Source organism: Drosophila serrata, unplaced genomic scaffold, assembly GCF_035046125.1.
Source record: "Drosophila serrata isolate PLE 108 unplaced genomic scaffold, ASM3504612v1 contig_87, whole genome shotgun sequence".
Taxonomy (NCBI): Eukaryota; Metazoa; Arthropoda; class Insecta; order Diptera; family Drosophilidae; genus Drosophila; species Drosophila serrata.
The window spans coordinates 9,568-30,420 of NW_028256985.1; the positions used below are offsets into that span (position 1 = coordinate 9,568).

The 20,853-nt window shown below is 38.9% G+C and overlaps 1 protein-coding gene across 1 annotated transcript in view; it reads right to left on the reverse strand.

The window, feature by feature from the left end:
- Positions 1-373: 373 nt before the first annotated feature.
- The window catches only part of LOC147644829 (DEAD-box helicase Dbp80-like), a gene marked incomplete at its 3' end in the record, with an annotated part of 45,214 nt that continues 24,734 nt past the window's right edge, over positions 374-20,853 (reverse strand). The window contains 2 exon segments of the mRNA XM_086840069.1: positions 374-551; positions 611-725. Of these exon segments, the coding sequence (XP_086696195.1) occupies positions 374-551; positions 611-725 (293 nt within the window).

Here is a 20,853-nt window from a genome sequence, read left to right on the forward strand (position 1 = left end):
CCGGGAACCAATTGGCTCCAGGCACGGCCTCTAAGAAGGCGTTTATGCTAATTTTGCATATAAAACACTAGGGTGATTCAATAATCACAAAAGACCTATACCGACTTATGGCTAATTATTAACTTGCACACGCTAAGTGAGCGAGAAATTATTATAAAAAAAAATTTTTAATTTACCAAGATGGTTTTATTCGAAATATAAAACAAATCGAGAGCACAAGAAAACGCATGTCCGTTCACTTTGAAAGATGAAAATAAAATTGCATTTAAGACTTTTTTTCAGTTTAATAGGAACACAAAAATTGTTTTTATTTTTGGGCAACCACATCAATAAAGTTAAGGGGGGAAACAAAATGAATTAAATGTATACGTACTTGTGTATTCTAATGCATTGATCATGATGACCTTGTGTAGCTATCATAACATCCGCTTCATCTAATACAAAAACCGATACCTTGTCCATTGTAAAAAGACGAAATTTCAATCCCCAATCTAACATCTTTCCTGGTGTACCAATAAGAATATGTTCTGTGATTTTTTTATTACGGTCCACTGAAAGTAAAAGAAAGTAAGTTTTAAATATTGCATGTTAAATAATTTCAAATACAAACCTTCTTCTCCGCGAACAGCAAATCGAAGTTTTATTTCTGGACAAAACTGTCCCATCCGCGCCGCCACTTCCCCCGTCTGAATAGCTAACTCATACGTAGGGGATAAGCACAAAACCTTAAATAATTATAAAATTTTGTTTTTTATTTACTTTACTTTTACACAAAAACTTTTATATAATTTAGAATTGGAATAAAATGAAATTATAAATAAAATATTTACACGAAAAAAACTTAGTAACGATGTAAAACAAGTGACGATAAAACCTCATATCATATTATTTATTCTTGATAAGCATCAACAGTCGAGTCGATATTGCCGGTCCGCCCGTCTGTCTCATTCTACGCATACTAGTCTTTCAGTCAGATAGCTTTCAGATAGCTTCAAAATCTGAATGAAACTTTGTAGTTAGCCTTCTATATACTCTCACTTGTATAGATGTCGGAACGGGCCGGATGGGACGACTATATTATAAAGCTGCCATAGGAATGATAGGAAAATTTTTGTAATTTCTCGATCGTTCGTGCCGTTGTCTGTACAGACTCGGACCTGGAGAGTGCAGTTTTCGAAAGAGGAGGAAGAAAGCCTTCTTCGCTCGCCAGAACCACGCACCAGCTCCCCGCGGAGGGACGGGCCGAAGCGTTCAAGCGAAGGGAAGAAGGCCAAGGCGCAGTACAAAGCTACCCTTGGAATCCAGAGCCGGCTCCGGACAAAAGCTGCCCTTTCCGAAAAGGAGAAGGTAAAGCTTAACTGGGCCGAGCAAAAGATCGAGGAGAGCAGGCTGCACTTCGCCAAGCTTCCCAGCATGGCATTAACGGGCGGTTTCGCCAACAAGGTGGAGGAGATTCTTGCCACCAAACGGCAACGCTCCGCCGAGAGTGCCATAAAAGACACTCCGGCGAGCAAGAGGCAACACGTGCCCAAGGAAACAGGTTCCCCCTTAAAGGCGAAAACCCAAAAGGGAAGAAGGCCAGTGAGGTGACCAATCGACATTTGATCGTGGCACTCATTGACAGGAGCGATGAGAATGGCAAGATGACCGAGTCATTAGTTACACGGATGCAGGAAGACCCTCTAGCGCACCATCGAATGTTGCCGGGTGGCTAAATGGGGTCAAAATCATAAAGTGTATGGATGACCCGACGCGAAAGTGGCTGACGCAAACGGTCGGCCGGATGGAAGCGTTGTGGGACGGGACTAAGCTGGTGGTGGTGGACAGGAAGCTAATCCCACCCATCCCAAAAGCGAAGGTACTCTTCTCCATTGTTATCCAAGGAGACCGCGCGCTGAAGCTGCTGTATCGTCAGAATCTGGACATCCCAACCGCAGACTGGAAGATACTGCACATTACGAGCCCATTACCCACAGAGGGGGGCCAATGCGCAGTCCTCCAGATGAGCAAGGAGGCAGAACACATCCTGTATCCCTGAAGGCTGGAGAGATGGAGAAGGACCTAAGTCTGGAAACCATTGTTGACGCCGCCCAGGAACTAACGCTGGATGAGTCCGAAGAGGAGGAAGACGGTGACCTGACGATAGCAGTCAACCCGTCAAGTGGCGTTGAGCCCGGTACCCATGTCCCTAAGGGTGCTGCAGCTCAATCTCCATAAGAGCAAGGTCACGTCGGCGGAACTCCAAGTTGCCATGGAGCAAGGGTCCGCCGATGTAGCTCTAGTCCAAGAGCCATGGATTGCCTCGGGCAATACCGTAGCAGGACTAAAATCCTCAAATTACAACGCGTTCTACACACCATCGGTAAGCAGAAACAGAACCGCCGTACTCGTACGGAAGGGTCTTCAAGCTAACCTTATGTCTCATTACAGCTCGGACGACCTGACTGTGGTGTTGCTAAAAAGCAAGAAGAAGCGCCTAATGGAAGCTTCCTGCTACATGGCATACGATAGGCCAGCTCCACCGGAAGAACTCAGGAGTCTGGTATATCCCAGCCCAAAGGACCAGCAACTGATCGTGGGTGCAGACGCCAATGTGCACGACAGCGTATGGGGAAGCCCCGACATAAACGGCAGAGGTGAGTCATTTTTACACTTTATTCTCTCTACCAATTTAGATATAGCAATCGTGAGCGAGAAACACACCTTTGTAGGCCCCACCTCGTCCACCGTGCTAGACATAATACTCGTAGTGGGACAAAGTACCATGGTATCAGACTGGAAGGTTCTGGAGAGACCATCCTTTTTAGACCACAGATACATACAGTTCTAATGCGAGTTCGATTACTCTCCAACCCCCGGAACACTAACTGGGGTAATTTTCAAGATATAATCTCTCGTAAACTCGAGACTAGTCCGGGCACTGTAAAATCCGATGAAGACGTAGAAAAATCCTAAGAGACCCTCTCAAAGGAATCACTGGATGCATATCACGCATCATGCCCGATTCCAAGAAGCAAGAAAACGACCAGACCACCCTGGTGGAACAAGGACCTCTCGCTCCAATGCGATAGCCACAAATAATTCTTCAAGCTCGCCAAGCAGGCGAAGGATGATATCATCAACGAGGAATACAAAATCCTGCTAAGGAACTAAGGAACACAAAGAAGGTCTTGTAGGAACTTCCAATATAGAGACGGCCCCAGAAACGGCTAGACTACGGAAGTTGCTTTCAAGGCAACCCACCATACAGAGTCAGCTCAAACGCGACGACGGGCAGTGGACTGAGGGCAGCGAAGAGGCCCTAACAGAGATCACCGATGCTAACAAGCACCAGGTACTAGCAACCAGGGAAGAGCATCTCCCAAATGAACTTAAAGCCTCTAGAACAATTCACTGGGCTATAGACTCCTATGCGGGGATAAAAGCGCCAGGACTAGATGGAATATTTCCAGCCATGCCGCAGGCGACCAAAGAAGTCATCACGTCATGGCTTGACGCAATATACAAAGCTTGTCTTAGTACGGGCTATATCCCAATCCAATGAAGGACCTCGAGGATTGTCTTCCTGTCTAAAGCAGGAAAAAGCAGTCACGACAATCCAAAGGACTACAGGCCGATTAGCCTCACCTCCTTTCTTCTCAAAATGCTTGAAAAGCTGCTAGACCTATACATCAGAAACGAGGCGGGCAGATCCCTGTCAACCAAACAGCACGCATATACAAAAGGGAAATCAGTGGAGACGGCGCTGCATCCGCTGGTAGCCACCATTGAGAGAACCCTGCACAATAAGGAATATGCGCTCGGAGTCTTTGTAGACATAACCGGGGCATTCAATAATGTAAGCACAGACGCAATAATGGAGCGCCTATGAGCGACTAACACGCACCCCGCCATCAACTTTTGGATTGGAAATCTTTTAAGTTGCCGAAGGGTACAATCGGATTGGGGCACCGCTTCCATGGTGAAACGAGCGCACAGGGGCTCGACGCAAGGTGGAGTTCTATCGCCCCTCCTATGGAATCTAGTGGTCGATGACCTAATCAGAAGGTTCGAGAGGAAGGCCCCAAAGATAACACCCTATGCTGATGACATAAGCATAATTATCACGGGAGTATGTCCGTCGACCCTAATTTAAGTCATAATCCCCCCAAAGATCAATACAACCAGGCTGACCCCGAAATATAATTCAAATACCTTGACATTGTACTGGACAGCAAGCTGGCATGGAAACCCAATGCACTAGAGAGGGTGAAAAAGGCGAACATTGCGCTATATGCATCCAAGAAGATGCTCAGCAGCGCATGGGGCCTCTCACCCGCTCTGATGCACTGGGTCTACATATCGGTGGTTCATCCGACTCTGCTAAACGGGGTCTTAGTGTGGTGGCATGCCATGGAAAGGAGGACCTTTAAAATGCTCATGGAGAGAACCCAGAGGCAGGCACTGCTCTGCATATCTGGGGCGCTGAGGTCAACCCTCACAGAAGTTCTAGAGACGATACTTGGAATTGATCCCCTGGACATCCACGCGCAACTGACCGCGGGAAAGGCCACACATCGCCTAGTAGCGCTAGGAAGTATGTCAACAAAAGGATACGGAAACAATTCAATTGGTCGAACCATGAGCAGTGTATCTGACTACATGGCGCCTAGAACTTGCGCGGATGTGAAAACATCAACATTTATGGGACCTGAGGACTGGGAAACGGTTCAGGACCACGCTCGACACCTAAATATTTTCACTGACGGCTCTAAGATGAAGGGAGGAGTTGGAGCGGGCATGTACTGTTCAGACCCCGAGATGAAGCTGTCGTATAAGCTACCAAGCCATTGCAGCATATTCCAGGCGGAACTATTCGCCATCAGGAAGGCGGCAGAGCTTGCGCAGGAAATAGCCCACCCATGTGAAGCGGTAAACCTGTTCGTAGGCAGTCAGGCGGCGATAAGATCCATGCAATCGTCACCGGTCAGTTCGAAAAATGTACTGGAAAGCAGGGACGCATTAGGTATCCTGAGCACGACAACGTCAGTGCGGATCTACTGGGTTCCCAGCCACCAGGGCGTAGATAGAAACGAAATTGCGAACGAACAGGCAAAGGAAGGAGTCGGACTGGCTACCGATAGAGTGGGAAAAGTCCCAGTCTCTCTAAGAACGCTCCAATGCGAGTTAGAGAGGCGAGCGGAAGTACGAGCCAAAAGCAGGTGGAGAGGAAACTCTGCGACTTGCAAAACAACTAAAATTATGTGCAAAGAGCGCAATGACAAACTCAGCCACTACGTACTGCATCTATCCTAAAAAGACTGCAGGATACTTGTGGGAATGCTTACATGTCACTGCCAGGCTGCCGCGCATGCAGTCAAGCTGGGCGTCACCAACAGCGGCAACTGCAGAAAATGCGATGAATCTGAGGCAACCGAAATCTTGGCGCATCTCATCTGTAAGTGCCCAGCCCAAACGCAGGCAAGAGTAAAGCACTTAGGTGCCCCAGTACTGGCATCACTGGCAGATGCCTCCAAGAGGTCGCCAGGATGAACTACTTGCCTTCGCGAACATTGGGGCAATCGCAAAATTTATGAACATACTCATCTACATGCAACTAAATGACAAGTCTCCTACACACAATACATTTACCCACATCGTCTTCTCTCTTGCCACAGCCAACATTGCCCCAGAGATCTCCTGTAGAGTCCTTAATGATCTCCACAGAAGTGACCACTTCTCTATCCTTATGTTAGTATTCCCAACCCCCTTCCCACCAACACTCATATCCCAATCCTTCTTTGATTTCAAAAATGCCAACGGGGACCTCTTTAGAACTCACATCTGAAAAAAAACACAACACATAAGCAATACAAACAAAGAAGCAGCTACTACAGAAGAAGCTATCTGAATGAAACTAAGTAGTTAGTCTTTTATATACTCTCACTCGTATGTATGTCGAAACGGGCGGAATCGGACGACTATATCATATAGCTGCCAAAGGAACAATCAGAAAATTTTTACAAAAATAAAATAATAACTTTTCCAGCTCAACCGAATTTTACCAAATTTCAGATAAAGCCATTTTATATTTTTTACAATAAAAACATTTTTCAGTTTTCATCAGAATTTTATCAAATTTGAGATATAGCCGTTTTATATTATTATTCTAAATTTTTTTTTTAAATTGTATGAAAATCGGACTACAATAACATATACACTCCTGTTCATAATTATACGACACCTATAAAATTTTTGTTTCAGCGGTCGTAGGAGAATGGAAACACACAGTAGATCAAAATAAAGTATGCCGAATAATAGCCCAAGGAGTTGTGCACAAAATGCGCCATTCTTATCCTTGCTTGCATCACTCGTTTTCAAGTAACGGTAAAAAAAGCACACGCGCCTTGATTTAGGCTACCTTAAAATTGTTTCAAAATGATACGACACATTTCAATTATTGCGGCTAAAGAGGAAGGTTTCGTGTTTATTGGTTTTTTTATAATTTTGTTAAATATTTTATTCATTTTTTAATAAAATGCCGCATGGTAGCTTTTTAAGCGAAGAAGAGAAGGGAAAAATTAAGGCGTATAACGAGTCTGGCCTTAATGTTAGCCAAATATCCCGACTGATGGGTCGAAAACGCTGTATTATTACCAAATTTTTGAAAAATATGGATGGGTACGGTGTCAGGCGTAGCTCTGGAAGAAAGCCGGAGCTATCTGATCGCGACAAACGTCGAGTATTTAACAATGCAAGCAATTCTTTTTCATCGTGTGCCTCACTTTCTGCGTGTTGCAGTCGTCCTGTGTCCCGTAGGACTATCTGACGAACATTACTAAGCTCCGAAAATATTGTAAGAGCAGTTTTTAAAAAAATTCCGATATTAAAACCGCAGCCCAAAAGAGCACGACTTCAGTTTGCCGAAAACAATTTGGATACAAACTGGACCTCGATATGGAATTTTAACTTAATTTTGGTTATAAAGGTTTTATGTCAATATTTCACATTTTAGATAATTTGTTCTGATGAGAAAAAATTTAATCTTGATGGCCCAGATGGGTTTCGTCCTAATTTGCTTGATTTGGGTAAGGATCCCCTTATGTTCCTAACATGCAATTTTGGAGGCGGATCAGTTATGGCTTGGGGAGCCTTTCATGCGTCTGGTACGCTTGAACTGTGCTTTACAAGCTCAGAAATTAAAAGTGCAGACTACAAAAATGTGTTACAAGATCGTCCTCTGTCATTTTCGGATCAAAATAAGGACCAAAATTATGTTTTTATGCAGGATAATGCGAATGCAAAGAGACGCAATGGTTCCTCAATGACAATAAAATAAATGTTTTGGATTGGTCGGCTTGCTCTCCTAACCTTAACCCGATTGAAAACATCTTGGGTATCTTAGCCAGGCGAGATTACGCCAAGAACAACAAATTTCAGACTGTTAAAAGTCTCAAAAATGAAATTTTAAGACAATGGTCTCTCTTGGACCAAAATATCTTAAAAAACCTTATAAATTCAATGCCTAAAAGAATTTTTGAAGTGGGAAAAGCACAAGGCGCCGTTATAAACTATTAATATTTAGTTATAAACAACTAAACCAATAAAATATTAGCTGTAAACAAAAATAATGAAATGTGTCGTATCATTATGAAACAATTTTAAGGTAGCCTAAATCAAGGCGCGTGTGCTTTTTTTACCGTTACTTGAAAACGAGTGATGCAAGCAAGGATAAGAATGGCGCATTTTGTGCACAACTCCTTGAGCTATTATTCGGCATACTTTATTTTGATCTACTGTGTGTTTCCATTCTCCTACGACCGCTGAAACAAAAATTTCATAGGTGTCGTATAATTATGAACAGGAGTGTAGATGACATAGGAACGATCGAGAAATTAATACAATTAAAAATTACAACTAAATTACAAGATAAATTGTTAAACAAAAGTGGTATTGAATTGTTAGAGCGGCGCTGGAATGATTTCGTTGCTCTTGATGAAGATTACTTTGATGAATAAAGCAAATTTTGAACCAAATAAATTGTTGTTTTCTATATTAGGCCTAATGATTGAAGTTTTATCTGCAAGGGTATATAAACTTCGGCGTGCCGAAGTTGGCGTCCTTTCTTGTTTTACATTTATTTTATTTTATTTTTATAATAATTGATAATTATATCAATTATAATAATAGATAATTGTAAATACATATATAATTATGAATTTACATGACATTTTCTTTTTATACCCTTGCAGGGTATTATAATTTCAGTCAGCAGCTTGCAACGCAGTGAAGGAGGCACCTCCGACTATATAAAGTATATATATTCTTGATCAGGATCAACAGCCGAGTCGATCTAGCCATGTCCGTCTGTCCGTCTGTCCGTTTCTACGCAAACTAGTCTCTCAGTTTTGAAGCTATCTGAATGAAACTTTGTAGTTAGCCTTCTATATACTCTCACTCGTATATATGTCGAAACGGGCCGGATCGGACGACTATATCATATAGTTGCCATAGGAATGATCGGAAAATTTTTACAAAAAAAATTTTAACCTTTTCAGTTTTCAATAGAATTGGATCAAATTTTAGATATAGCCATTTTACTATACTCTACAATTTTGCATAAAAGTTTATGAAAATCGGACTACTATATCATATAGCTTTCATAGGAACAATCGAGAAATTAATACAATTAAATTAACTTTTTCAGTTTTCAGCTGATTTCCATCAAATTTGAGGTATAGCCATTTTGTATGTCTTAAATTTTGTGTCAAATTTCATGAAAATCGGACGACTATATCATATAGGTGCCATACAAACGATCGTTTGATGTAAAGGAAAAATGCAAATCTGTGAATGTAAAACTGCAAATATAATATGTATAGGTGAATGAAATGAAAGCATTGTTTTTAACACAAATATATATAATTTATATTATATGGATTCCAATTCATAGAAGTTCTATCTGCAAGGGTATATAAACTTCGGTGTGCCGAAGTTAGCTTCCTTTCTTGTTTTTTTTTTTTTTGTATTTAGCATACTTATTAAATAATTCAATTATGTAATATACGTATATATATATATATTCAATTTTTAGTATTTTATGAAAATAAAATTTAGAAAAATGATTTTCTGCAATTTAAATTAGTTTTGATATGCGCGCGCAATTAAAAAAGCGGGCTAAGAGAATGTACCAACTTTTTGGTTTCCCCTTTTGATTTCTTTGTTTTCGTTTGCTTAAAAAGCGTAGATTCCGGAATTAATAAGATTTTTAAATACTCAAACGCTTTCCTATTTTCTAAAAAAATTGAAATTTAAGTTGAACTTTTTTTGTTCAAGAAACAAATGTAAAAGAAGAATGCTTAAAAAATCCTTATTTAAAGTAAGAGGCATTGTGTATGATCAAGGAGGTAATTATAGAAAGTGTACCTCGTTACTTGAAGTCACGAATGAGAAACCTTATTTTAGCTTCAATAATAAAAAATAATGTTTTTAAACATTGATAATCTGTGTTTTTCAAATTTATATGAAATAACTTACTAAAAGCTAAGTTTGAAACCCCTGTCTGAATAGTTGATGTTGATGTTATACGAGAGGTATACAAATTAAAACAGGGATCAGTAACGAGATTGGCTAAATTATCAATGATTACATTGCCTGAATAGCAGAGTATAAACTGACACAATCCCCATAAAATGCGCACTTTAAATTGACAATATGGCAAAAACTGATACAAACTGATGGAAATAAGGGAATACCTAAAGAACGTTAAATACGAAGGAAATAATGTATATTGTTTTGACGGCTTGCTCCAAAATACTGAGGCAATGTTTTGACTCGTCAAAGATCTATTTAACTGAAAATTCACCTGCTAAGGCAACTACGCCAGCTAAATGGTCTCCGGTGCCTGCGGCAAGCCACCCGCCAGGTGTCCAAAACTCAACCAAGCCGGTTATGCTGAAATATGAGCGGGTTCTACAGCCGCTGTATACGAAAGCAGAGACCCAAAAGCTGCTCCAGCCCATGAGTCAATTGAACTTGGATCGGGTATTCCGCAAGCACACGGTCCCAGATAACAGCGCCGAGACCAAGTTTATTACCAATGAGCAGCTGGATAGTGAGTTCCAACAGATGGTGGAGCGGCCCATGCACATGCTGGAAATGCCGCCGAATGTAACGGCTCTTACATCCGTCGTATGTTCCTTTTGGAGGATCTGCTGTCCAAGTGCCTGGTGGAGCACAAGTGTAAGTCCGTGATAGCCTCCTAGTGCAGAATTACCCCTATGAGTCGGAGTGCCAAAATATTTCGGCACGCGTCTTTGAGCACTTCAACGAATAGAAGCAGTTCGACCTCTTGCGCTCCACTTGACACTTCGGGCCAATGGCCTTCTTTTACTCCTTACACCGCTGCATCGACGCCGGGACTATAAGTTTCACAAAGTGCCAGTCGAGTATCTGCCAACGGTGGCTTAGCTGAACGCCCTGCAAATCGAGGGGAGCAGCAGGGCATCGAGCAGGAGACCCACACCGCCATTGGCAAAACGGAGCCGACGAGATCAGCCTGCAGTTCATCGCCCAGTATATCGCGGGCGAACATGCCCTAAAAAAGATGTAGCTGGAGCTGACTGTTAATACAAGATAGGTAAAAATAAAAGAATAAAAAACAAGAAAGGAAGTTAACTTCGGCACGCCGAAGTTTACATACCCTTGCAGATAGAACTTTGATCACTATGAATTAATAAAATATAAATTATATTAATATTAAAAAGCATTAAAGGTATGACTGCCTTCATTTTATTCACCTACACTTATTATATTTATAGTATTACATTCACAGTTTTGCATTTTCCTCTATATCTAACGATCGTTCGTACGGGAGCTATATGAATGGTCACACAATTATCATACAATTAAAATTGAAATTCTAGAATAATATAAAACGGCTATATCCAAATTTAATGAAAATCTTTTGAAAACTGAAAAAGTTAAAATGTTTAATTGCTATATAGAACTCCGATATACATGAACTTTTACACCAGACTTCGCTACTTTGGTACCTACTAGATGGAGTCACTGGGAAGCAAATGAAACCTGAACGATCCTAGGCTTCCTTACTCACTGATGGTACTAAGAGTGATCGAGACTACAAATAGTAAATAGTAATAGAGGGTGTGGATCAAAAAGAAGCTTAGCTCTAATAGGAGGCTCTAGTTTTGGGCCTCACATCTTTAGCTACCTACTTACCATAATCTTTTTCTACTAAATTCCCGAATGATTACTACGGCAGTAATATGATATAGTCATCCGATTTTCATATCTACCTGTAATACCTGCGAAGCTTTATATTATAGGGCCTTATGTTTTCATGCCGCATGGTTTTGATAGATATTGATAAGTTTTAGTAAAGTAAAGTTATGTTCTCAGCGCTAAAGTCCCTATTATATGATCTTAATCTAGTAATCTAGGGAAATTGAATAGCGAATTTATTAAGTCAATAGGCTTTTCCTTCGGGTCAGAGAATGTTGTTATCAAGGCGTATGAAACTAAGAAAAAGAGGGGCAGCCTGGAGGAATTATTCTTCGTACAAGACCACACGTTGGACCTACAAAATCAGCGCCTTCAGTACTTCATATCCAAGTGCCTCAAAAAAAACAGGTTGAAGCCGGAGAGCTTCAGCATTTATCCAACTATCTGCACTTTATGCAGGCTACATTGGCCCATCAGTCGAGAGGTTGCTCATTCCTCTATTTTTAGAATTTTCTATTTATTCAAATCAGCTTAGGGACTATTGCGGAGTTCTAGATAATTTTAAAATTCTTGGGTCTATTTGGTCCTCAAATGATTAAACAAATACATTTCCAACTACAAGATAAAACGATTTGTTCGACATGTAGATCTGTCAAGTCAAACATCTTGGTTAAGGTAGCACCGCTAACCCAAGATCCATACCAGTACTTTGGAGTACTTTGGAGTTAATGGTAGTTATTACAGGTTCTTACATTCCTCCATTGTCGGAATTATCTATTAATTGGAGCCACCTTTCCGCTTTTTAGGTGGTTTCCTATAAACTAACTTTGTGATAAGAACTATTTGTGACGAGTTGCCAGTGCAGAGAAGGGCTTAAAATACCATTATCTCAATGTTTATTGTATAGGTTAAGAAAAAAAGACAGATCCGCATCCGGACAAAAAAACAAATAAACGTCATAGTCAGAAAATCGTTCTAAACCAAGGATTCTGAATCTGCATCCAAAATAATTGTAAGATTTTTGTTGAAGATATGAGCATCTACAATCATCTCTACAAGTGAACAGACGTTTTTTTTTCTTGCGCTCCCGTTTTGTGTTTAAGTTTGAAAATAACCACCAGGGTTAACTTAAATTTTCTATTTTGTGTTAATAACTCGCGTTCACTTCGCGTGTGCATGCAGCTATTCTGATTTGTGTTTATAGTTGGTTTTATTTCCCAATTTAGTTGTGCTGCTAGTGCTCGCTTTTGCATATTTTGCATTTCCTTTTTGTACCTTCTTCGTTTAGCTTTTATTTGCGCCGTCGCAACAGCTAAACGTTTTTGCTCTCTCGCTTTCGCTGTGGCGCTGCACTTCTTATCTTATCTGATCTCCCAAGCTCTCCCGCTCTCTCGCTCTCGCTGTGACTCTTCACTTCTTATCTTCATAGCTCTGTTGTTTCCTCTTTTTTTTCAAGTACAAGTACAGTGGTAAGTCCTTATAATGTCCGTAAATATTGTCTGTTTCGCAAAACCTGCAAACAGGCTATTTTTGCAGGTGACCTTACTATCGGCTGCTGACTGTGCGAAAAAGTCATGCACGCCAGGTGTATTGGTGTTGCAGCTCGGACGGTGGAAGATGTGAAAACAAAACATCGGCCAGCGTTAGTGCTGTGAGGCCTGTCCCGATGTAGAAAGGGAAATGATTTCTTTCATCCGGCAAACCAAAAACGGTTTTAAGGGCATTTTAGCGAGTTTTCGAAACACTTTTTATATGTTCTTGGCGCTGGACTCCCAATTTAATAGCTTTACGCTATTAAATGAGTCTCCTAGTCGCAAAAAAACTGCTTTTAGTGGGCTCGACTTCTCGGATTGGATCATATTTGGATCAGATGGCCGTTTTAAGGTTTGGCGGCGACATGGAGATGCCTATAAACCAAAAATCACAATTAAAGCCGTAAAGCACGGTGGAGGAGGAGTAATGGTATGGGGTTGTTTGGTCTCTGCAGGCGTCGGAAACATGGAATTTATTTATGGAATCATGGACCATAAAATGTATATTAAGATTCTTGAGAGAAATTTAAAGAAAAGCCCAGAAAAGCTTGGAATCAAGGATTCTTTTTTACTTCTACCAAGATAATGACCCGAAACACACGGCCTTTAACACTCGCCCCTGGTTGCTGTACAATGATCGGCGACAAATTAATCCTCCTCCGCAGAGTCCCGACCTCAACCCCATAGAGCACGTATGGAATCCGTTGGAAAAAAAACATTCAAGGTCACGAAATTCGCAAAAAACCTGACCTAAAGGCAGCGCTACAAGAGGAGTGGAACAAAATGGACCAATCTTATTTGGAAACTTTAGTTTCATCCATGCAAAGACGACTTGAGGAAGTCATTAAAATGAAGGGATACCCCACAAAATATTAAATTTAATTTAAAACTGTTAAATTAACTTATAAGCTAACCTTTATAGAGGTGTATCATGACTTTTGTGGAATAAAATGTTATGAATTTTTTAGTTTTTTCTAATTTTTAAGTAAACTAAAAGAAAAAGTTGTAATTTTTTTTATAATAATATTAAGGAAACTGAAACAGACAACATGTCATTTCTATTTTTTCCAATTAAAGTTTAATAAAGGAGTATTCTTTAAGTTTAGTTAAATTGGTCTGCTGTATCATCACTTTAGTGGCACACTGTATTTTGGTATACACGGGACTTTGAGGGGTCAATATTTGCGACCCCCCAGGGGACAAAACAGAAATCACCAGCGGTACGGGCACTTCCGCTGCACATTCGGGTACGGAATCTATTCTAGCGGTCGATCTCTCCACTCTTGTAATTAATGCTGGGGTCGAGGGCTGTGCCGAGGGAGGCTGCTGCTGAGAGCCCGTTGCATGTAGTTGGGGTCCGTCTGCAGGCTGCCCACTAATAGCAGTTTTTTTGCGACTAGGAGACTCATTTAATAGCGTAAAGCTATTAAATTGGGAGTCCAGCGCCAAGAACATATAAAAAGTGTTTCGAAAACTCGCTAAAATGCCCTTAAAACCGTTTTTGGTTTGCCGGATGAAAGAAATCATTTCCCTTTCTACATCGGGACAGGCCTCACAGCACTAACGCTGGCCGATGTTTTGTTTTCACATCTTCCACCGTCCGAGCTGCAACACCAATACACCTGGCGTGCATGACTTTTTCGCACAGCCAGCAGTCGATAGTAAGGTCACCTGCAAAAAAAAAACATTTTTGCAGGTTTTGGCAAAACAGACAATATTTACGGACATTTTAAGGACTTACCACTGTACTTGAACAAAAAAAAACAAGAAAGGAAGCTAACTTCGGCACACCGAAGTTTATATACCCTTGCAGATAGATCGATGACTGGGAATCCATACAATATAAATTATATATATTTATGTAAAAAAAATAATGAAGTAATACCTGCTTTCATTTCATTCGCCTACACATATTATATTTTCAGTTTTACATTCACAGATTTGCAATTTTGCTCCGCATATAACGATCTTTTATATGGCACCTATGTGATATAGTCGTCCGATTTTCATAAAATTTGACACCAAATTTAAGACTGATATAAAATGGCTATATCTCCTGGATATATATCCTGATCAAGAATATATATACTTTATATGGTCGGAGGTGCCTCCTTCAGTGCGTTGCAAACTTGTGACTGATATTATACAGGGTGCGGCACGAAAACTTGCTGATTTGTTTTTGGTGCCAAGCGGCGGGGAGTGGTCGGGTAAGGGTGGGGAGTGTCTCATGTCTTAGGGGACTTCCTGAAGTTTCGTCTACTCCATAGTCAGTGGACATCATGCATTGGACGAAAGAGCAGCGCTCATTTGCCTGCGAGGCTTACTTTTCCAACGGTCGTTCCGTAATTGCCACTCAACTCAACATTCATCCTGCAGATCGCGTTCCTGACCGGCAGTCGATTGTTTCGTGGGTGAAAACATTCAGGGAGAGCGGGAATGTGACAAAATCCCATCCAGCTCATCGGAGAATAACATTCGACAAGCAATCGCAAAGATACCCGTCGATATGCTTGAGAGAGTTCAGCTAAGCTTCGAAAATCGGGTATCTCAGTGCATTGAAAACGGCGGCCATCACTTGTCCGATATAATCTTCAAAACTGTGTAATAAAAACTTCAGAAGGTGTGTTACAAGAATAAAAAAAATTTGGAATGGTATGTCAACTACTTTTTTTTTATAACCTTCTAAAATCAGCAAGTTTTCGTGCCGCACCCTGTAATATCCTGCAAGGGTATAAAAAGAGGAAAAAACAACAGAGCTATGAAGAATATAAGAAGTGAAGAGTCACAGCACCTCCATTCACTTGGAAAGATGATATACAATAAGCAGACAGATGCTTAACAATACGTTCCTGCGATGGTTCAATGGTTGTAGTAGCCTTAAACTCAATTATCAGATTTAATTTAAATCGACTTGACCATGTATCACACTTGACCAGAGCTCGCAAATAAATGTCGACCGTTTTTCTTGCGCTATCGGTGCGAAGGCAACAGAAAAAGTTCATACTTTATTGCTCTGGCTCTGAGCAAGAGACTCTAGTTGTCTTCATTTAAGTTTTCTGTTGTGCGCTTTTCATTGAGTTCTTTGTGCACTTTCAATGAGCAGGCCGTTCAGATCGGAACGAGAAACGCTCGACAAAAAACTCAACGCAAACGGTCTTCATATATATGTATATACTAGAAAGCCCGGCAAACTCCGTTTCGCCACCAGATGGCTTCATTTTATGTAACGTTTCGTTTTGTTATTAAAACATGAAGAAATGTTTTTTTTTTTGTTTTATGTTTGAAAAGTAATGTATCCAGTTTAACTTTTCCACTTGCGCAGCACAATTCAGCCGTTTCTCTTTTGATTTTTAACGCATTGCAACATCGGCATTTAGTCGTCATTGGTCCAATATCTAAATTTTCATCATCACTGTAGTTCTCAGTGGGATCATATTGAAATGACAATCAATTATGATGCCAATGATCTTCGTGTCCTCACGCGTTGTCTTAATAGGGCATTTTCTTTATTTTATTATTTATTTATTATATTTTGTCTTTCTTCGCTTAAAATCTGTGAATACTACTTGTTAATGATGATTTTCGTTCGCACGTCGTCCTTTTGAACTATGTATAACCTCAAATGCACGATCCACATAATAAACACATTTCAACTTAACCCGCTTTTCTGTCGAACGGTATAAAAAGTATCTCATGTCCGTCTCCTGGCTCTAAGCTACCTCCCTACCAATTTTCACCTAAATCTGTTTTGCCGTACTTTAGTTATAAGTGTACACCACTTTCTTTTATATACATATATAGATTTCGTCTCCAAAACAGACATTTAACGATTTGCTTGCCTATGCATCCCTGCAGTACCGCGTGTCATCAATAGCCACTGTCATCAACCCGTCATCAACGCGCCGACTGCGACTTCTATAGAGTCGACGCTCTGCCGACTGCGACTTCTACCGAGTCGACGCTCTGCCGGCTGCGACTTCTATAAAGTCGACGCTCTGCCGACTGCGACTTGTACGGAGCCTACGCTCTAATGTTGCCATGGTGATTGTCTCTCTCACTGTCTCACTCACTCTTCAAACGAGGGAGATGAGCCAAAAGCAAATAAATCGAACCAACTGTTGCGCACCATAGAAATTTAGCATTTCTATGTGTATAATATATTATGATGAACAATTATAATGATAGTATTAGAAATAAATATTCTTTAAATATAAAACGCGAATGAAATAATAATTGCATATCGAATAAATAGTTTGAGTTGCAATAACATTTTAAGTAACTTTTTGCCTAGTCGGATATATCCTTCATACCCTGTTTCCAATGGAAGCAGAACACTCGGACACAAGTTAGCCAAACGGGACTTTGTGAAACGAAACGAACAATAAGAGAAAAAAACGGACTTGAGGATCCGTTTTTCCGGATCGTTGTTCGTTTTGTTGTTGGAGGCACGGTCCTTTTTTTCCATTCCTTTTTTCGTGTTTTCACTTGCAGTTAAACAGTGAGCTAAGTAAGAAGAGTGCGCAGGCCAAATTTGAAAAAAAATTAAACATACACATACATATTCTGTTCAGTTTTCGATAATTGAAATTATATATCAGGTGAGTTTTTATTTAAAGATTTAAAAAAGTTTACTTTCGTATCAATTCTGTCTTCTATTTTGTGTACATCTTCCCCTCCTCTCACTTCGTGTCTGCATGCAGCTATTGTACTTAGAGTACAACATCGATGGTGCGAAGTGTACGAAAAGGCTTCGAGTTCTACTCAGCACTCTTAGGTAATTATGTATTTTTTTTTAGATTTTGATTTCGATTTATTTTCCATATTTTCCTTTTTCAGATGCAATAAGTCAAGTTGATGCAACGGAGCCAGCTGCAAAACTGTTGACTAAAAGCCTTCGTTGCGCAAAAAATTTGGAGGCACAACACAAAAAAAGGAAAATGGATGATGGCGTTTTAGAATGAGGTCCGAGCGTTTTCCAGTACCTCAATATTTTATTCATGTTTATTATTATTATTTTATTATTATGATTATTTTTAATTTATTTTGTATTATTATTATAAGAACTATTTTTAATTTAATTATTTTTATTATTTAATGTATAATTTTAAATTTATTGTTACTTTTTAATAGAATATGAAAAAAGTGAATAAATTGGAATATGAAATCCCTTAATTATGTTTTGTAAATTGATTTATTGTTGACGATTCATTGATGAATTGTTGATGAATTGATGATGAAACATCGATGTGTCATCAACAAAACATCGATAAATTGTTGATGAAACATCGATGAATTGATGATGAATTGTTTATGAAACATCGATGAATTGATGATGAATCATCGATTTATTGTTGATGAATTTTTATTGATGACAGCCTAGGACATGCCCATGTTAAATTCATCAACAGTTTGTATGCCCTGTCATCGATGAATCATCAACAGCACCCCCCTCGCTGTTGATGAAACGTTGATGAATTACTGATGACAGGTACTGCAGGGAATTGCTTCGCTAAACACAACAAAACTGTCTTAGAATAACCAGAACAAAACAGAATAGAAAAAAACGGTTTCGATCTGGGCGCGAGCGAGCTCATTCAAGAATCCATAAATCGGTTGCTCTATGAGTCTTTTCGTAAAGAGTCAAGAAAAGAAACGGTCAACAATTATTTGCGAGCACTGCACTTGACTAATAAAATTCTGGGCCTAAACATCGTGGATTCACTATAGGATTCTAATATATTTTCAGAAAATTGTAATAACCAAGAAAACATCATGTTTCTTGGACAAACTCATATCAGCTACTTCAACTAGGACAAATAATTTTTAATGCTGATTTTTTTTTCAAGACCAACTCGTTTATGAAACTGTATTGTCGGTTTTGTTTTTTATTTGAAAATATTTATTACTGTTTTTGTTACTATAGTGTAGCAACTTCAACAAAAGTGTGGGTTTGTATGCCGAAGATATAATTCTCTGTGCTCGAATAGGCAATTATTTATCTGCGCTATTGGTCTGTTGAACAATGAGCCACATAGATATCAGACAATTAGGGTCGCAACTCAGTTTAAATCTCAAATTAAAGATTATTTAAAATAAATTTGTAAAAACATAATAAATTAAATTAAACTAAGAAAACCTCTATAGTAATAAGTAATAGTTAAAAGTGTGTTATATGTGTTAAAATAAGTACAAATAAGCGATATAGGGTGCTAAGAAGCACTCTTGGAGAAGTTGCTGCGGATCGCTAGAAGGAATAAAAGATACTGCTAGGTTGAGCAAGATACTAGCAAAGAGCACGCAATCCTCATACTTATAAACAGAAACGACGTTAGCAGAAGAGTGACTAGAGATCATGCAGGATACATACTTCCTAGGAAACCATAAAGAAGAATATGGCACAACGGAAAGCCAAAGCGTGTATTAAAAAAACACACATACCACTTCCGTAGAAGGATAAATACTAGTTTAAAAAAAAAAAACTAAAAAACAAGAAAGGAAGCTAACTTCGGCACGCTGAAGTTTATATACCCTTGCAGATAGATCTTCGATGACTCGGAATCCATACAATATTATATATTTATTATTATTAATATATATATATATATTATATTTGTGTTAAAAACAATGAAGTAATACCTGCTTTCATTTCATTCACCTTTACATATTATATTTGCAGTTTTACATTCACAATTTTTCATTTTGCTCTACACCAAACGATCGTTTGTATGGCACCTATATGATATAGTCGTCCGATTTTCATAAAATTTGACACAAAATTTAAGACTGATATAAAATGGCTATACCTCAAATTTGATGAAAATCAGCTGAAAACTAAAAAAGTTATAAATTTAATTGTATTAATTTATCGATTGTTCCTATGGAAGCTATATGATATTGTAGTCCGATTTTCATAAAACTTTACGCAAAATTGTAGAGTATAGTAAAATGGCTATATCTCAAATTTGATCCAATTCTATTAAAAACTGAAAAGGTTAAAATTTGTTTGTAAAAATTTTCCGATCATTCCTATGGCAGCTATATGATATAGTCGTCCGATCTGGTCCGTTCCGACTTATATACAAGTAAGAGTATATAGAAGGCTAACTACAAAGTTACATTCAGATAGCTTCAAAACTAAGAGACTAGTCTGCGTAGAAACGGACAGACGGACATGGCTAGATCGACTCGGCTGTTGATCCTGATCACGAATATATATATTTTATATGGTCGGAGGTGCCTCCTTCCCTGCGTTGCAAACTTCTGACTGAAATTATAATGCCCTGCAAGGGTATTAAAAACACGCTTTTATGAAAAGAACAAAATAATGTGCAATGCCTCGCCAAGTACATGTTTAACTATTGTTACAAACAAACTATTGTTACAATAAATGTATTTCAGTGAACATAAAATATATAAGAAAATCTCTGATATTTACAAAAAATTATTAGATTAACAAAAACAGCAGCTGTAGAATATCTCGAGAAGTATGTATTTAAACGTTGTGCATTATGTACATACACTGCGTTTCACTTGAATAGCACACTTTACATAGGGAATTTCAAATCTCGAAATCTTTTAAACAAAAAGAAAACTCGTTGATGTTTTTATTTCTATTTATAAAGTAATCAATTTTAATTATAAGAAAAGTAACAAAACTTAAATTAAATTAACAATTAATAAAGGTTAACAAAAAAACTTAAAGACTTCAAAAATTCCACAACAATTTTGTTTCACATGAATAGCACATTTTAGATTTAGTGTCATTTCAGCAGCCAAGAAGATGGATTCATGAAAGTTTTTTGATTAATTTGTGAATTTCAAATATAGTTTAATCATTTTGTGCAATTATGGGTCGTGGAACGTCACCAAGTCACAAGGAACAGATCCAAATACAAAGCTATATTGATTGTGACCTTTCTGTGGCTAATATAGCAAAAACAAGAAAGGAAGCTAACTTCGGCACGCCGAAGTTTATATACCCTTGCAGATAGGTTTTCTATGAATAGGAATCCATATAATATAAATTATATATATTTGTGTTAAAAAACAATGAAGTAATACCTGCTTTTATTTCATTCACCTATACATATTATATTTG